The 18,603-nt window shown below is 56.9% G+C and overlaps 1 protein-coding gene across 1 annotated transcript in view; it reads left to right on the forward strand.

The window, feature by feature from the left end:
• Positions 1-18,222, forward strand: part of ZMIZ2 (zinc finger MIZ-type containing 2) — a 46,603-nt gene extending 28,381 nt beyond the window's left edge. Inside the window, exons 6-19 of the mRNA XM_074940276.1 lie at positions 19-282; positions 847-1,026; positions 1,588-1,653; positions 2,307-2,478; positions 3,020-3,161; positions 3,630-3,840; positions 6,522-6,627; positions 7,478-7,635; positions 7,941-8,008; positions 8,446-8,514; positions 9,637-9,884; positions 10,298-10,470; positions 11,154-11,408; positions 13,700-18,222. Of these exons, the coding sequence (XP_074796377.1) occupies positions 19-282; positions 847-1,026; positions 1,588-1,653; positions 2,307-2,478; positions 3,020-3,161; positions 3,630-3,840; positions 6,522-6,627; positions 7,478-7,635; positions 7,941-8,008; positions 8,446-8,514; positions 9,637-9,884; positions 10,298-10,470; positions 11,154-11,408; positions 13,700-13,807 (2,220 nt within the window). The 3' untranslated portion in view covers positions 13,808-18,222. The remainder of the gene's footprint in view (positions 1-18; positions 283-846; positions 1,027-1,587; positions 1,654-2,306; positions 2,479-3,019; positions 3,162-3,629; positions 3,841-6,521; positions 6,628-7,477; positions 7,636-7,940; positions 8,009-8,445; positions 8,515-9,636; positions 9,885-10,297; positions 10,471-11,153; positions 11,409-13,699) is intronic.
• The last annotated feature ends 381 nt before the right edge of the window (positions 18,223-18,603 follow it).

The following is an 18,603-nucleotide window of genomic DNA, read 5'->3' on the forward strand; positions in this document are numbered from 1 at the left end:
CTCTACTTATTTCTCCAGATGGGGGCCGGGCAGCCATTTAACAGCCAGTTCCTGCCTCACTCGGGCCCCCGCGGACCCGCTGTGCCAGCCGGGATGAACCCTGCCAGCATGGGGGGCGTGATGGGCCCTTCAGGAATGTCTCCCATGAGCATGAACCCCGCCAGGGCCCCTGGCATGACCCCCTTGTATGGAGGACAGAGGCTGCCCCAGCATGGGTACCCTGGGCCCCCACAGAGCCAGCAGATCCCCCGGCAGGGGGTCAAGAGGGCGTATTCCAGTGACGTGAGTAAGAAGCAGGGATGAGGCCGGCATGACCAGCGGGCAGGGGATTTGGGTCCCATTGCAATTAAACAGCCCAGAGCGACCCACATGTTGGGACCCAGCTTGCCGCTGCCCAAGGAGGGGGTCCTGGGCCTGGCTCCTGCCTGGGGAGGCTGGGAGCCCTGCAGCTCTGGAACCTCATCTGTCCCCTCAGGAGAGACCTGATGCCCAGCTTTAAGCCTGAGCCTGCCAAAAGTGATAAGTCGAGAGTTGCCCAGGGCTAAAGGAGGGGGAGCTACTGTGGGCCCCACAAACTCTGGCACCCAGGGTGGAGGCACACAATGCTGCTGAGGGAAGCAGTGTTTTCAGCAAGGCTCCTAGCTCTCAGCTTCAAGCCTGACCTGGGGGACTCAGCCAGGCGAACGGAGATAACTGGGCGTGGCTTTTCTGGAGTCTTGCTCAGCACTGCTGGGCAGCAAGTGATGCATCAACTCTGTGCTGGCCTCCACCCCAGAGGTGGCTGCATGGGGGGTTCCGCTCTTCCTGGTTTCAGGGCTGTGATGCCATCTTGTCTCTCCCTCTCAGGGTTACCCCGGGCAGCAGTACATCCAGGGGGCCCAGTACCCCACCCAAGCTGCCCAGTATGCTCCTAGCGCACCCCAGCCATCTGCACCGTCCCCCTCATACCCTGGCCACAGGATGCCCATGCAGCAAGGAATGGGCCAGTACCTCTCCGCCTCTGCCTCCGCCGGACCATACTACAAGGTACCTAACTGCCAGGGTAACGCTGCAGAGACTGTATAGGGGGATGGTGTTGGGGAGCATTGTACGAGGTGGGGTCCAGGCAGCCTCCACTAGGGGAAGCACATTGTCTTTGTAGATTGCTTGGGGGGAGTTACTTTGGACCCTCCTCCACACACCTTTAACCTTTATTAACACTGCGCCCCCCAAATTGCTCCAGTGCCCCCTCCTCCAGGAGTTAGCTCCTGAGGAGTTAACCCTCTGTCTCCCGCAGCTGAACCCCATTGTAGAGAGGGCCCAATGGGCTTTTCTGGGGTCACCCAGCAAGGCAGAACTGGGAAAAGAACCCAGGAGTCCTGGTTCCCAGGCTCAAGCTTTAGCCCGAAGACCATCCTCCCCTACATCCCATGGCTCCTGCCTGTACCCCTGACCCATCTTGCTGCCTACACCCTGAGACGAGGGCCCCCCCGGGATGGGGTGAGGGGGCCAGTCCATGATGGGCAGTCTAGCGGGTCTGGAGTGGGCTGAAGTCTGAGGACTGGGATGCTCCTCTAACGCTGTGCCTTGGGGTCATCTTCTTTCTAGCCGACTGACCAGTTCAATGGGCAGAATGCCAGCTTCAACAGCTACAGCCAGGCCTCCATGAATGGGGTGAGTCACTGCACCGAGGGCCATCCCTGGCATCTCCCTGCTCTGGGAACTGAGGGGCAGCCAGGCCTGCTCTGCACCCAATACTCTGTTTGCTCTGCGTCCCCTGGCACTGCCCCCTGTTACTGCCCCTGCTCTGCACCCCCAACCCCAGTACTGCTTCCCAGTACTATGCCCGCTTTGCCCCCTGGGTACTACCCTCTGTCCCCCAGCATTGCCCTCCCAGTACTGTGTCCGCTCTGCTTCTCCTGGTACACCCGCTCTGCCTGCCAGTAGCACACCAGTCCTGTCCCCCTGGAACTACGCGCGCTCTGCCCCCCAGGTGCTACCACCCAATACTGCCCCGAGTGAGGAGGATTTGCTGCCCCAGGGGGCATGTTTTTTCCAACCCCGAGCCCCCTGGCACATCTAGTGGGCTGCTCATGGGCATGCCAAGTAACTTCCAGAGGCACTGGTAGCTCTCCCTGCGCTCCAGGGGTCTCTCAGCCTCCCCCTTTCCTTGGCATCTTTGCCCAGAGGAGCAGGCCCCTACTCCCCTCCCGCTTGCCCCATATCTCCTGTTTCCCTCCTAGTCCCTAAGGGGATGCACCCCCTGTGCTAAAGGTCGGGTTCCCCCAAAGGCTGGGGACAGTCACGATGTGTTTGTCTCCCTGCAGCCTGGCCGGTCTGTGCCTGGCTACCCCAGCTCCCCGCTGCCCGGGAACCCCACGCCTCCCATGACGCCCGGAAGCACCATCCCACCATACATGTCCCCGGGGCAGGATGTCAAGTCGCCCTTCCTGACGGACATCAAGCCCAGCGTCAGCTCCCTTCACCCGTCCCCTTCAGGTGAGTCTCACCTGCAGGTCTTTGGGATCCGGCCCGGGCGTCTGAAGCAGATGAGTGCCTTCCCCAGCAGCTGGTCCACCCGGGCCCATCATCCATGGGCTACAGGGAGCGTGGGGGGATGAATTCAGGGCAGGAGGAAACCCAGCAGCTCCATGCAGCCTCGCTAAATGTGGGCACAGCGGCCCCCGGTCCACAGGGCAAGGGGCAAGGTCTGTCTCTCTGAGCCAGGATGGAATTTGGGGGGCATGGCCCCTGTAGGGGGGGATGGAACGTTGGGGGGCTGGGGGTTCCATGGCAGTTGGGGAGGTGGAATCGGGTCGGGGGAGGGGTGTCTGGGACGCCACCCAAAGAGGGGAGGACAGGGCACTGCCCCCGACCATGTTTGGGAGAGGAGGAAGGGGCAGGGGGGTCCAGGCCAGCCCCATGGCCTGGCGCCCTCTGCGGCTGGTGCCCGTGGTGCTGCAGGTGCAGTGCCTGCCGGTGCCTATGGCCCTGCACCCCTGGCCCATCCCCAGCCTGAGCCCTCCTTCCCCCACCACAGGCAACCCGTGCGAGGAGCTGCGCCTGACCTTCCCCGTGCGGGACGGGGTGGTCCTGGAGCCCTTCCGCCTCCAGCACAACCTGGCTGTCAGCAACCACGTTTTCCAGCTCCGCGATTCTGTCTACAAGACGCTGATGCTGAGGTGAGGCCTCCCCCCCGGGCTCCACTCGCAGCTCCCCTCACCGCTAGCGATGGCAGTCCCCCCAATCCTGCTGGGGTCCTCGTTGCACTGGCCTGGCCGCTCTCACACCCGGCCCTCCTGGCTGTGGAGCAGCTTTGGCCTCCCCATAGGGGCAGAGATTCCAAGCCTCCCCACAGCTGGGTCTGCTCCTTTGCCCACCCTCCAGTCCAGCCGTCACCCTCTGGTCCCTCCACCCCAAGGCACTGCCCTCTGGCCCCTTCGTAGCTGGGATCCCCGGCGCTGAGTCACAGCCCCATCCCATCTGCCTTCTCTCTACCAATGGAGAGAACCTGGCCGATGCCCTGCCCCTGGCCCTGGAGCTACCCTGAATCCCTGTTCCACGGGCTCCTAGCCTATCTCCCTCTACACCCCCCTCGGCTGTCCAAAGAACTCTCCAGGGTCACTCAGCCAGCTTTCCTCCTGCCCAAGGCCTGACCTGGAGCTCCAGTTCAAATGCTACCACCATGAGGACCGACAGATGAACACTAACTGGCCGGCCTCAGTCCAGGTCAGCGTCAATGCTACGCCCCTGACCATCGAGCGGGGAGACAACAAGACTTCCCACAAGCCCCTCTACCTGAAGCAGGTGTGCCAGCCTGGGAGGAACACCATCCAGATAACCGTCACTGCCTGCTGCTGTGTAAGTGACCTGCACTCCCCTGCCTGCCCAGATCCCAGTACATGCACGAACTGACAAGCTCACAGACACTGCCAGATGCACACAAGTGTGTGTGTATGTATATGTGTGCACACGTGCTCGCTGTAAAGTTACATCACACCGTGGGCCCAGTCCTGCTCATTTGGCACTGGTGCGACCACTGCTGGAATCCTGTGTCCAGTTCTGGTGCCCACAATGCAGGAGGGGTGTTGATAAATTAGAGGGGGCAGAGAAGAACCACGAGAATGATTCAAGGATTAGAAAACCTGCCTGAGAGTGAAAGACTCACGGAGCTCAGTCTGTTTAGCTCAACAACAAAAAAAGGCTAACGGGTGACTTCATCCCAGTCTGTCAGTACCTACGTGGGGAACAAATATTTAATACTGGGCTCCTCAGTCCAGCAGAGGAAGGTCTAACGTGATCCAATGGCTGGAAGTTGAAGCTAGACAAATTCAGACTGGAAATAAGGTGTAACTTTTTACCAGTGAGAGTAATTAATCAATGGAACAATTTCCCAAGGCTCGTGGTGGATTCTCCATCACTGACATTTTTTAAATTAAGGTTGGATGTTTTGCTAAAAGATCTGCTCTGGTCTATTGCCTGGTTCTATTTTTGATTTTTTATCAAAGAAACAAATGCTGAATATTTCCATTCAGCAATGCTGCTGCCACACCTCATGGGAGTTGTAGTTCATTTTCCTCTTATCCACATTCTACTTTAAGGGCCAGGCTCCCCAGCCACACTCACTTTCCCATGATGCACCACATCCAGGGACTCCCATGATACCATCACCTGCCTTCATCAGGAGGAGAAACTGCTGCATCATGGGAGATGTAGTCCAGCCCATAGAGAATGAGAGCATGAGGCACCTGCACTACAACTCCTATGAGGCACCACAGCAGCATTACCAAATGGAAATATTTTAGTTTTCCGTTTTTTGACGAAAATCCAAGATTTTTCGTGGGAATAAAAACCCATTTCCTGTCCCCGGCCAGTCAGAGACCAGACACCACACACCATCTCTGCCAGGCCAGGAGATGTGGGCATGGCCTCCCAAAGGCACCTGTATCTCACAGCATCTGCATGCTCCATCCAGCAGCATCCCAGAGAGGCACCTGCCCCTCGCCTATTGGAGACAGTGTGGTCTACTGGTTAGAGCAGAGCAGTGAGATCCCGGAGCCCTGAGCTGGAGCCCAGGTGTTAGCAGGGAGGGTGGAGTAACGGGTAGAGAGGGGGTGGGAACTCACTCCTTAGTTCTGTTCCTAGATTTGGGAAGGAGTGTGGCCTAAGCAATGTGCACACTAAACTTACCTTCCAGGCTTGCTTAGTTAAAGCATGTTGAGATCCACCATTTAAAGGCACCAGAGAAAGACAAAAGATTATTAATTGTTGGGATTGTTCCTGACTCCCAGCATGCACATCCCCCAACAGAAAATCAAACCCTTACTAACCAAGTTAACTAGACCAGCAGCATGGCAGCCCCATCCGTTGGAGAGGTGAAAGCACGATACAGCACATCATGGGGTAGGTGGATTGACCTCTGGGGCAGATGTTCCTGAAGTCACAGCCTGGACTTTGGGAGGGAGAGGAAGAACCAGAATTGGGTTTCTGTGCTCCCTGAAGCAGACTATGAGAGAGAACCTAAGTTCACAGCTTATTGAACCAAAAGGGACTACTCGGATCATTTAGGCTGACCTCTCACATAACACAAGCCAGAGGACTGCCCTGAATTAATTCCTGTTTGAACTAGAGCAGATCTTTTAGCAGAACATCCAATCGTGATTGAAACCTTGCCAGTGACAGAGAATTCATCCCAGCCCTTGGTCAGATGTTCCAATGGCATATTACAGTAAAAAACACAAAACAAAAAAACCCCAATGCCAAAAAACCCCACACCCCGTGTGAAAAGAATGTTAAGGTTGCAAAGTCAAGTACTCAAAAGCTAGGAAATTCCTCAATGTAGGTTGCCTGTGCACTTTGCTTACACCAGAGGGCAACCCCTTGTCACGTTTTAACCCCTGCCCCAAAGTGTGGGGGTGCTAGAGCTTCTCAGCAAAATGCTTGCAAAAGTTTTTTGACCATGGGCAAAACAAGGTGTTATTCTCTAGTCTTGGTCTTGGAAACAGTTGAGCCCTTTTCACGGAAACTTGTCCAGAAAATGCAGCCTGAAGCAGACTCTCAGTGTGGAAAAGTTCAGCCTCAGCAGTTAACATTTGGCAAAGTTATAAACAGCTAAAAACAGGGTCTTAGAATGGGAAGTGTCGAGCTGCCTTAATTCTAGATGGCACTACCACCGCCACCCATAATGTCCCCCTGGAAGGGGCTTTGCGTTCAGCCTCCGGGTAGCTGGGAAAGCTCTGCTCAGCCTTTGGGGATGAGATGCAGGGTGCCCTGACCATGTATACTGGATACAGTCTGTAGCCATGGCATTAGGAGTGCGGGTGGCCATTTAAAAGGGCCAGGGACTCCAGACACACTAGAAGGCTCAACGAGACAGTTCAGCAGAGCCTGTTGGCTGGGATTCTTGTGCAGAGCCCTGGGGATCTACTGGTGCAATAGATGGATGTGGATATGGAAGCCTGGGTGCGCTGGGGGAGAGGCATGGCAATGCTGGTCTGATTTGTGCACACGCGGCCCAGCTAATCTCTCTCCCCTCTTTGCAGTCTCACCTCTTTGTCCTGCAGCTGGTGCACCGGCCCTCCGTTCGGTCAGTGCTGCAAGGGTTAATAAAGAAGCGCCTGCTGCCAGCCGAGCACTGCATCACCAAAAGTGAGTGCCCCCGTTGGGCTGCAAGGTGGCTCCTTCGATGTGCCATGAGCTTGGAGGCCTCAGCCCTGTGGGCAGTGCTCCTGGTGGAGCTGCTGTGGGTGGGAGCTGGAAGGAGGAACTCCAAGCAGCCCTGGGCTCTGTCTTTCTGGCCATGCCTTGTGGGCTTACATTTAGAGAAAGGGACTGGGAGTCAAGACTCCTGGGTTCTCACCTTGGGCATGCCCCTGCCTTCCTCTGTGCCTCAGTTTCCCCACCTGTTAAATGGAGATAATGATACTGAGCTTCCACACAGTCAGTTAGTGACTAAGGAGCTTGGAGAGCCTCAGGTGAAAGGCAAAGAGGAGGGCAAGGGGTTAGTAATTAGGGCACCAGTCAATGCTCCCCCATCCAAGCCCAGCTGGTCTGTTCCTAAGGGCTCTCCCCTCCTGCTGGCTCAGGGGCTCATCGCAATGGGCTAGTGCAGTTCATACACATCTGGGCATCTAACCCTTGACATCCCAATTCACTGTGCCAGGGGTGACGTGCATGCCTTTGAGCACCAGGGGGCACCCTAGTGGTGACTAGCACTCCCCCCCCCACACGAGTTGCCACCAGCTGACCCATAAGGGCGGCGAGGCCTGGTCCCAGCGCTGCCCGTTAACTGCACAAGCCTCCCCACTCTAACAAGCCCCTGCTGGTCTCCCCTCCCAGCCCTGCCATGTGAAGCAGGTCTCCCTAAGCGGTTGGAGTAAGGGGCTGTGCAGCTTCCTGGCAGGCTGGCTCCCCAGGCCTGGAGCCTCCCTCTGCCTGAGCCCAGCTCCCCAGGAAGTGATGGTGCTATTCTCAATGGCCTTTCACTCTCAATACCTAGTAAAGCGAAACTTCAGCAGCGGGACGATCCCAGGGACTCCGGGTCCCAATGGGGAGGACGGTGTGGAGCAGACAGCTATCAAGGTGTCGCTGAAGTGTCCCATCACCTTCCGGAGAATCCAGCTCCCTGCCCGGGGCCATGACTGCAGGCACATACAGGTGAGACTCCCTCCACACTGGCTGAGCTCCCTGCCAGGTGTCTGGGCTCAGGCACATGCTGTGAGGACCAGAAATAAAGGGCTCTGACCAGTGGCAAAGGGACAGAATGGCAGTGAGACCTCTCAGGCGGCAGAAGGGTCTTTCCAGGGAAGGGGTGGGAGACCCCTCACTGGGGACATTATAAGGCTAGGCTGCTGGCCCAGTGCCTGGCTGTCTCTCTCCCTGCCACCTGGAGGCATCACTTTGCTGCCTTCTCCCCTCCACCCCCAGGGTGACTGCTTGTCTCACTTTCTCTCCCTGCTCAGTGCTTTGACTTGGAGTCCTACCTGCAACTGAACTGCGAGAGGGGAACGTGGCGGTGTCCTGTTTGCAAGTGAGTGGTCGTGCTCTGTGGAGTGGGCAGCCCAGACTGACCCCCCCACCCACTCTCCACCTCCTCACACACCAGCTGAACTGCTGTCACGGGGCTAGGGAGAGCAGCACCAGTGTAGCAGAGTCTAGTGCTCAGCAGGGGGCTGAGGAGCTGGAGAACTGGGTTCTACCCGCAGCTCTGCTGCTGGGTGACCTGGGACTTGCCCTCTCTGTGCTTCAGTTTCCCCCTCTGTATAACGGGGATAAAGATACCGACCCACCTTTGTGCAGTGCTTTATGATCCACTCTCAGGGTTCAGGGGGTTTGTGTGGGGAGGGGAGCAGCACTGGGTTCCTCTGGCCGCGGATGCTGTTTTGGATTTGAGTCCCCAGCTCCTACGAGGAGCTGAACGGTGTGACTGGATCCCCTTCTCAGACCCCTCCCTTGTCTTGTCCTCAGTAAAACGGCCCTGCTGGAAGGACTAGAGGTGGATCAGTACATGCTGGGGATCCTGATCTACATTCAGAAGTAAGTGCCCTGCTTGAGTTCCCGCACTGTGCTGCACTGTTGTGTTTCCTTTTCGCCATCAGAGGGCAGATGTGTGCCAGAGAGAGAGAGTTGGTGAAGTTAGTGTCTCTCTGGGGGCATAACCTGCCCCCAAAAAGCCAGGCTGATTAGGGGATTTGCCCTGTAGAGCCCTGACCTGCCCTCTCCTCCCTTCCCACCCCACCCCCAGGAGAGGGCAGATGGCGGAGGTGCTGAAGGCAGAATCCCCGTGTGCAGTTGGGGGGACGTCAGGGCAGCACATGACTTGGGTGGGGTCAGTGGGGGCTCCTGGGGAATGGACAGCTGTGGGTGGGAGCACAGGGGATGGGAGAGCTGTGCCCTGGGGGACAGAGCACCTTGCAGTGCTCTCTAGAGACCCCTGCTTAGTGGGAGGGGGCAACAATATGTTTTCCCCAGGGGATCCCAGAACAAGACTGAGCTGAGTGCCGGGCTGTGCCTGTCCCCAGGGCCCAGTGCAGGGTCCAGGCCGCAGCTGGGTGTGTCCAGCTAAAAGTCCCATCTTAGCAGCCTCAGCAGAGAGGGCTGGACACCCCTCCCCTTCCACCCCCAGAGGGGTCACTCCAGCACAGCCTGAGGCAGGAGTGGGGGGAAGGTTGCACCTTACCAGAGGGCTGCAGTCTCTGCAGCTCTTGAGCCAGCCCCTCCCCACGACTAACAGGACAGCCCTGCACTAGAGGCTGGTAGGGCTGGGCCCTGCCTGCAGCCACCCCTTGTACAGCCCTGCTCCAACACCCCATCTCCCCACAGCCCTTGCCATGCCAGCCCTGCTCTGCTGACTCCTCTGCCCAGCTAAACCCAGGGACTTCAGGGAACAGGTCCAGCCCACCCCCAGGAAGAGAGAGGGCGGCTCCAGATCAAGGGCTAGTGCAGCTCCCAGCACAGGCGACGGGTCCCTGGAGGGCTTTGCCACGATGCACCCCCCCCATGCTCCTCCCTCACGCACCCCTCTTGAAAAGCTGCCAAGCCCAGGGCTGCTGCGGCAGTAGCCCAGTTGCCCCAGGCTGACTGATGTCAGGGGCCCTGGCGGTGCCAGCAGGTGTGAGAGCTCTGCTCACCCTGACCTGCCCCTCTGTGCCCACCCAGCTCCGACTATGAGGAGATCACCATCGACCCCACGTGCAGCTGGAAGCCAGTGCCCATCAAGCCCGACATCCACATCAAGGAGGAGCAGGACGGCCCTGTGCTGAAGCGCTGCCGGACCATGAGCCCCACTCACATGGTGATGCCCAATGTCATGGAGATGATCGCCGCCCTGGGCCCCGGCTCCTCACCGTTCACGCCCCTGCAGCCCCCGCCCACCAGCGGCAGTGCCAGTGACTACAGCAGCCAGAGTGCGTGACCAGGGGCGGGAGGGGGGCTGGGCCTCTGAGCTGGGGGGAAGGGAAGGGGGTCTCAGGTGGAGGCGGGCAAAGGGACAGGGAATAGGGCCTTCAGGTGGGGGGGCAGGCAAGGGGGCAGGGAATGGGGCCTTTGATCAAGGAGTGGACTAGGCATCAGGAACGGGGGCCTCTGACCAGAGGGAGGGGACAAAGAAGGGTCTCCACTGGCTTCCCTGGGGGAGTGGGTAGGGCAGGTGTCCCAGAGGACCCTGCTGCTGATGAAGTGCAGGGAGGTGCCTGGAGCTGAGTGTGCCCACTCACACAAGTGACGGGATTCCCAAGGAACTGCCCATGGGTGTCCTCCCCGCATACCCTGCCCCGCTCTGGCACACCTGGCTCTGCTCTGACCGGGTTTCCTTTTGCAGGTTCCAGCTTCTCTGGCCCTGGCAGTTTCCCGGACTCGTTCCCTCCCACAAACCCCAGCACCCCGACGTTAAATGAATTCACGCCGGGGCCTCCCCCCATCTCCTACCAATCGGACATTCCCAGCAGCCTCCTGACCCCCGAAAAGCCACCAGCTCCCTCCATCACCGGACAGGTCAGATGGGCTTCCTGGAGGGGGTAAGGGTTGTGTGTGGGGGAGAGGGGTGCTCTCCCTGTGCCTTAGGTGACCCCACTTCTGTCTGTGGCAGCTGGTCCTCCCAGGCCCTTGAGCAGTGCAGCTGTCAGGACGCTGTGCTTCCTCACTAGTGTTTGTGACAACTCACGGCTGGTTCGCTGGGTATGCCCGGGGCTGCTTGGTGGCATGTTGCCTTGGCCAATAGCATTCTGTCCTTTGATCAGTGGGTTTCTGAACCAGGCATGGTTATTTGCCATCTGGTGCAGGAGAGCCAGAACCAAGGCCCAATCCCCAGAAGTTCGTGAGTGAGAGAGCACCTCCCGGTGGGGAGCATGCAGCACTGCACCTCGCTTCACCGAGGCCCGTACCCCACAGGGGGCAGTGTGGCAGGCTCTTCAGGAAGGTGGGAATGCAGGGGCACCATTCTGTCTGCTCACATCAACTGTAAAATACCAGGCTCCAAAAGGGCCACGGGTGGTTGTGAGGGGAGTGTGGGGCAGGGTGCGTGTCAGTGGCATGTTCGTGGGGGTGTTAAGGGGGCATGTGTGTATGCTGGGTGTCTGTATGGCCCTGGGTGTGACGCTGGGGTCCTGCTTCAGGCCTGGCCACTCCACAGCTCAGAGAATGGTTTCTCATCACCGGATTTTCTTCCTCTCTCTCAGATGCCTCCATCTGGCAGGATAGACCCATCCCACAACCCTGTACAGCAGGGGCTTCATAACCCCAACCTCAGCAGCCAGTCAGGACAGCAGCTCCATCATCGGAACCCTCCCCCCCCGCAGTCCCGGCAGCCCATTGGGCAGGCGGGATCTGGGGGTCCGGCGCATGCAGGGGATCTTGCCTTTAACCCTGGGCCTGGGATGGTGGGGCAACCAGTCATGCCGGGAGCTGGGGAAGGGCCGGAGCCTTCCCTCGATGTAAGTAACCTGACCCTTCCTGACCGTGCCCTGTCCAGCTCCAGGAGGTTGTTTGTGGGGCTGGGGGGCTGCATTCCCCCCCACAAACACACATACACACACACTGAGTCTTTTGTCTCTAAGCAGGGCAGGGGAAGCCCTGAGGGATCGGTCTGCACTAGTTGCAGGGACCTTCCAAACTGAGGCTCAGGTCTGTGATTAGCCAACAGTGCCTGGGCCCGTTGCTGGCTGAGCCCACTGGCTCCCAGCTCCCACGCACTCTGCGGATGGGGTCTGAGAAACTTGTATGCCAAGGAGCCCAGCTCAGTACCCCTTGCTGTCAGAGGGGAAATCCCCACATGCTCAGGGCCTTTGCCCCAGGGCAGGAGGGCTGCAGGGACAGGTGCTCTTCAAAGTTCCCTCGCGCCAGCTAAGGCAAGTCAGTTTCAGCGCCAACAGTACGTGAGACGACGATGCAGCCAGCCTCATGGCCGACTCCCTTGGAGTGCCCTAGCTCGATGGATCAGCCCCCACCTTGCAGCGGGGCGAGCTGGAGGTGTGAGACTCCGAGCCACGCCCTCTGGGAGTGCAGTCGCGTGCCTTCACCACACAGCCCCTGCGGAGGGTATGGTTCGTTCCCCATGTGCTCTGGCTCCCACCAGCTTCCCCAGAGGCTTCCTGGCTGCAGGGCTTATGGCCTCAGGCTGAGCAGGCGTAATCCCCACCACCCTCTTGCCTGGGGTGCAGATGGTCTTGGGTCGGGAATGGGGCTTGATCCTCATTCCATCCCCCCATCCCGTTCTTCTGGGACATTCCCCGTCGGACTCTTCTGGGCAGTAGGTCAGGGGTTTGAGCTCCGCTCAGCTGTTGCCCTGCATTAGAGGCGTGGGGGAAGAGGAGGCGTGCCTTTAGCCAGCGCTGTCCTCATGCTGTTTCCTTTGTGCATCCCCTTCCTATGTCTGCTCAGAGACCCCCTGGGCATTGGTGAGGCTGCCACCCCATGGGCGCTGTGCTGTCTCAGGCCTCCAGCCAGGGCTAATCCCACTTTGCCCAGCCAGCTGAACCCAGAACTATCTGCCTCGGCTGGAATTTCCTGTTGCCTTCCCCCGCCACAGAAGGTGTCTCATTTGCACACTCTCAGCAGCACTGTGGGGCTCGGCTCTTGGCTTCTGCCTGCCCCAGACACGTCATCACTCCAGAGATCTGTGCCCCAGCAGGGACTTGGTTCTCCCCAGCCCTGCAGCACCACGTGCCGCTGTTCACACTGGTGCACGGTGGGTGTGAAACATCCTCACTCTGAACTAGGAGCCCCCGGGGCTTGGGAGTCTCCCTTGCCCCTTGCCGGGGAGGAACTGCCAAGCACATCAGCTGCTGGATCTAGCTGAGGATCGAGTTGCCCCTTCTCCCTCTTTGCTGGGAGCTGACATTGTCTTCCCAGGGGGCTGTGACTGGACATGGGGATCGTGGTGTTAGTGGGGAAGGTCCCAGCACTGGGGGAATATGCTGCCCCCACCCTCTGGCTACAGATCTCCCTGCAGGAGAGTTTGCAGCTGCTGGCTATTTTGGGGGCTGACAGATAAAAAAGTAACCCTTCCACATGGCCTGTGTGGGGCAGGGACTTGGAGGCTGCAGCCCCTCTTCCCAGCCCATCCCCCTCTGCTCCATGGGTGCTCAGCTAGCAGTTACTCCTGCTGGGTTTTCAAAACCAGGTCAAAAAAACACACTGAACGGCCACGCCCGGAGCAAACTGGGCAACACTGGCTCACCTCAGCTCTCTGGGCATCCTCAGGCCCTCGCACCGGCTGTGGCCTGACAGGCCTGGCTGGGTGAGATGGGACCGAGATGGGTAGTGTTTCATAGCCTGGGGAGGAGGTCATGGCATGGCCCCAACAGAGGGCTGGGGGGCAGCTCCCAAATTGTGGAGCCTAGTGCTGTGCCTGATCAGAAGCTGGTCTCTCCATGTGGGAATGCAAGGGTGGAGAGGGGATAGGCCGGAGCTTGGCTTTATGGAGAGGATAGGTCACCTGCAATTAGTGATCTGTTCTAGAGCCGGAGCTGGAGTCAGGGCTCCTGGGTGCTGCTCGCAGCAGGGAGAAGGCCGTGCACTGGGGGGTTGGGACAGGGGCTGAAGTCAGGGTTCGTGGGTTCTTTTGTGGCTGTGCCATTTACTTTCTCCCCTTGTCCAGAGCAGCGCCCTCAGCTCCGGCTTTTTTCCAGGGGGCTGGGCGGGTTGTTGCTGGCCGTGGGCCACCTACATGGCACTTTCTGGGCACAGGGTGCCCTAGTAATTTCATTCTGTTTGTTGCCCTCAGCTTCTTCCCGAGCTGACGAACCCTGACGAGCTGCTCTCCTACCTGGGCCCACCAGATCTCCCCAACAACAGCAATGACGACCTGCTCTCCCTGTTTGAGAACAACTGAAGCCGTACCCAGTGGAATGCAGCCACCAGGCCCAGAGGCCCTCCACACCCCCATCCTTGCCTCCACCCTGAGGCACCTCCACACTCACCCATCCCACAGCTTTCTAGACATGTGCCTCTCCTCTGCACCGGGCAAGAACTCCTTTGTCTGAACTCTCAGAACCTGCCCCACAAAAGGGACCCTGGAGCAGCTGGCTCTGGAAATCCTTCCCACGCAGTGGAGATGGCCTTCTCAGACGGTTCCTGGAGCCTCCGTGACATAGACGCACTCGGGCTATGCTAATGTGCCAGGTCACCAACATGCCGGGTGTGCTGGCCCCACTGATCAGCCCTGGAGGTGTCCTACAAACCACAGCTGGAGAAGAACAAGGCGGAGCAACTTCTTGGAATGGGGCTGGTAGCACCCAGCCTCCCCCGGCTTCCTCTGCTGGCTCTAGGATGCTCAGCTCTGCCTGGACACGTGGAGGTTCAAGATGAAGACTGGCACCTGTGTGTACATTGCCGCACAACCTAAGGCCATTGGGGACATGTGCTGAAGAAAGGCAGCGAGCCATGGAGCCCAGTATGAGGCTCACTCCCAGGGCCTGGCGAAGCAGACACAGCATTGCCCTTGAAGACCTCCAGAAGCTGTCTCCACCCATCCCAGCTCCTAGATGGGCACAGCACGCAGTTGGCTTCAGGCCCCCCCCAGTGCTCATGTGCTCTGGCTCCCTACCATCTCTGGGAGCCAGCATCCTGGATGTGTCAGTACTTCACAGGAGCACGCCTGGAGATCCGCCTCCGCTCCCTGCTCTGCGGGGTTGGGCCAATGACGAATTGCAGTGGAAGAAAGGGGGAGTCTGAAAAGCCTCTTCCATTCCTTCCCCGGGACTGCAGCAGAAGCTGCAAAGGAACCTGGCTCCATTGGAAAGACCAGCCAGTTCCCCAAACACACCCTGACAGACTGACTCCATCTGGTGATGGGTCATCTACAAGCACAACGATGTACATAGTTCAAAAACACTACAGGAAAGAAACCCAATATATATAAAGGCACGTGTGTCGCTCTGGTGTCTAGTTCTGGGGTCCCCCAGCCCCGGGGCAAGAGTCCTCTGTATAAATGTGCATATGCTCCCTAGTTTGTAATATAGACCATTCCATGTGGGACCACCCCTGCCACCAGAGACCCGCTGCTTCAGCCAGAGCGGGACCCCTTCCCTCATGTTCGAAATGTCTGTCCCACGCAAGCAGGGTCTGGCTGCTGAGGATGGGAACACGCCCAGCCAGCCCTGGAAATCAAAGCGAAGAGTCAGTCCAAAACACTGTGGTTTTGGAACCTGCCACTCCACCTCTCCACCCTCAGTTAGCACCTCTTTCCAACCAAGGCTGAATTCAGTGTAGCGGAGAGGGGGTCCCAGAGGCGGCCTGACTGGGGAAAACCAAACCATTATCCCCGGCCGGATTTCTTAGGATGGAGTCCTGTGTCTGAGTGCTGATGACTGTTTAGTTTTGTGTATCCTGTTTCATTATCGCTATATATTAAAGCATTTCTTTTTGGTGGGGCTCACTGAATCACCTAGGTGCTGTTGGTCTGAAATGTGAGCATGTGTTACGAGATCAGGGTGGGAGCAGGTCAACGGATGAGAGGGCTCCAGACATCTCTGATCAGGAAGTGGCTTCAACATGGAACACCAGAGAGAGAAAAAAATAGGTGTAGAGGGGGGCAGGTTCCAAATCTCTCCTCTCATCCTGGCCCCCTGCTAAGAAGATGCAGAGTCCAGTTTACACATAGACCTGCTAGCAGATGCCAGAAATGTGGGCTAATTTACTGCTGAAGCAGCCACGGGAGATGCTAAGTGGAACGGCATCCCAAGTTGCAGTGACCCTGATTGACTGGTCAAACCAAAATCTGGTGGGATGGGAAGTCAGTGCAGTGGGACCAGTCCAGCCAGGAGAACTGGATGAGGAGGAGATGGTGGCTGGGGTGTTACACAGCAGTGGTATCTGCAATGCCAATGAAGGACAACCTGACCCTGAAGGGTTTACCGGGGAAATTCCTTGAATATTTTTTGCCAATATCCTAATTTCTTGGTCCAGGTATTAGAATCATAGAATATCAGGGTTGGAAGGGACCTCAGGAGGTCATCTAGTCCAACCTCCTGCTCAAAGCAGGACCAATCCCCAACTAAATCATCCCAGCCAGGGCTTTGTCAAGCCTGACCTTAAAAACCTCTAAGAAAGGAGATTCCACCACCTCCCTAGGTAACCTATTCCAGTGAAAAAGTTTTTCTTAATATCCAACCTAAACCTCCCCCACAGCAACTTGAGACCATTACTCCTTGTTCTGTCATCTGCTACTACTGAGAACAGCCTAGAGCCATCCTCTTTGGAACCCCCTTTCAGGTAGTTGAAAGAAGCTATCAAATCCCCCCTCATTCTTTTCTTCTGCAGACTAAATAATCCCAGTTCCCTCAGCCTCTTCTCATAAATCATGTGCTCCAGCTCCCTAATCATTTTTGTTGCCTTCTGCTGGACTCTTTCCAATTTTTCCACATCCTTCTTGTAGTGTGGGGCCCAAAACTGGACACAGTACTCCAGATGAGGCCTCACCAATGCCGAATAGAGGGGAACGATCACATCCCTTGATCTGCTGGCAATACTCCTACTTATACAGCCCAAAATGCCATTAGCCTTCTTGGCAACAGGGGCCCACTGTTGATTCATATCCAGCTTCTTGTCCACCGTAACCCCTAGGTCCTTTTCTGCAGAACTGCTGCCTAGCCAATCAGTCCCTAGTCTGTAGCGATGCATGGGATTCTTCCGTCCTAAGTGCAGGCCTCTGCACTCGTCCTTGTTGAACCTCAACAGATTTCTTTTGGCCCAATCCTCTAATTTGTCTAGGTCCCTCTGTATCCTATCCCTACCCTCCAGCATATCTACCTCTCCTCCCAGTTTAGTGTCATCTGCAAATTTGCTGAGGGTGCAATCCACGCCATCCTCCAGATCGTTAATGAAGATATTGAACAAAACCGGCCCCAGGATTGACCCTTGGGACACTCCGCTTGATACTGGCTGCCAACTAGACATGGAGCCATTGATCACTACCTGTTGAGCCCGACGATCTAGCCAGCTTTCTATCCACCTTATAGTCCATTCATCCAGCCCATACTTCTTTAACTTGCTGGCAAGAATACTGTGGGAGTCCATATCAAAAGCTTTGCTAAAGTCAAGGAATAACATGCCCACTGCTTTCCCCTCATCCACAGAGCCAGTTATCTTGTCATAGAAGGCAATTAGGTTAGTCAGGCATGCCAAGGTCCAGACTCCAGAGAAAATAATACAAAAATAATAACGATAAGTAAATAAAAAGATTTTGGGGTTTGTTCAGAAGCATCTGGCAGTCTAGCTTTGGCCCGTGGGCCGCCTAGTGACTCCCCCTGGGCTAGAAGAAATGAAAGGCAACGAAGTGACAGGTCAGCTCCCCACCTGGGAGGGGAGTGGGAATGGAAAATCTGGGGAAGGTGACTTGGTACTGACAGGCTGGGGCCTACCTGGGGAGATTTTGGAGCGCAGAGAGCTCTCCAAGGCAGAAAGAGAGCCAGGGGCTGGAAGCTGAAGCTTTTAGACTATAATTAAGATGCCAGTTTTTAACAGTGGGGAGTAATTAACCAGTTTCTTAGGGATGTGGTGGATTCCCCGTCGCTTGTAGTCTTAACAAGGTGTGTCTTTCTAAAAGATATGCTCAAACTCAGAGGCATGGACTGGATGCAGGAATCCTTGGGTGAGGTTCTTGGGTCTGTATCTTGCAGGAACTAGTTTAAATTATCATAATGGTCCCTTCTGCTCATGAGACCTCTGAATCTTCCACCCTCAAACCAACCCAAAACTGTTTGTGGGGGGTTTTAACTGCCCTGGTATTTGCTGGATACCAAATAAGTCTCATCTAAGCTACACCAAAAGTTACTTAGAATCCAAAGAGCAAAGAGACCAGTTGATGGGGGAGCTATCCCACTCTGCGTTTTTCCAGAAGAAGATCTGACAGAAGGAAAAGAAAGCACGAAGCCCCTGATTTCAGCAGAGCAAGGGATGTGGTCTCTGCCAGCAGCCATACCAGGACGGTAAGACAGTGGGTTGGAATGAAGGAACCCAGTAAGTGCAAGAGGGCGTATGAAAATCCGACAGTGGGGTAGAAGGCTGGGGAAAGCTGAAAGGCAGCAGTTTGGGAGCCTCATTGAAGAAAGCAGGACGTGTTGAGCAAGAGGCAGCCAATGCAGCTGCCCCAGGAGCTGCTCGAGATCCAAGGTGGGCAAAAGAAGATAAAGGGGAGGTCACCAGAAGAAAGCCTGCAGGTCAGAGGTGAGGGCACCCGTGGGGCCGCAAGAGTTAATGCTGCCAAAGGGTTTAATGGGAATAAGGAGCTCAGAATCCTAAATCTACCAGCAAGAAAGGCAGGGGGAGGGGGGGACATGGGTCTCTGAATAAGGGGGGATGAACCGGGACTGAAATGGCTGCAAATAGAGCTCTTGAGAGAAGCCATCCTCAGCGAGAAAAGCAATCCCTTTGAGCTCAGGCACTACGGAGGAGCCTCTGCTCCAGCGTGGTCAATGTACCCACAGTTTACCCTGGGCCAGTGCAACACAACGCTGGGGGGATTAAAGGGATTAGCAAATTGTCCTGCTGACGAACAGTGCTGGAAGGGGTCCAAGAGCTGAAGCAAAGCAAACATGGTTCCAGCCTTTACAAAGAGAAGAGGGAGCAGGGAAGGAGCACACTCCCAGTTTGACATGCTGGGGCAGCTGGGGAGACATACAAGCAGAG

The sequence above is a fragment of the Natator depressus genome, chromosome 26, assembly GCF_965152275.1.
Source record: "Natator depressus isolate rNatDep1 chromosome 26, rNatDep2.hap1, whole genome shotgun sequence".
Lineage (NCBI taxonomy): Eukaryota > Metazoa > Chordata > Testudines > Cheloniidae > Natator > Natator depressus.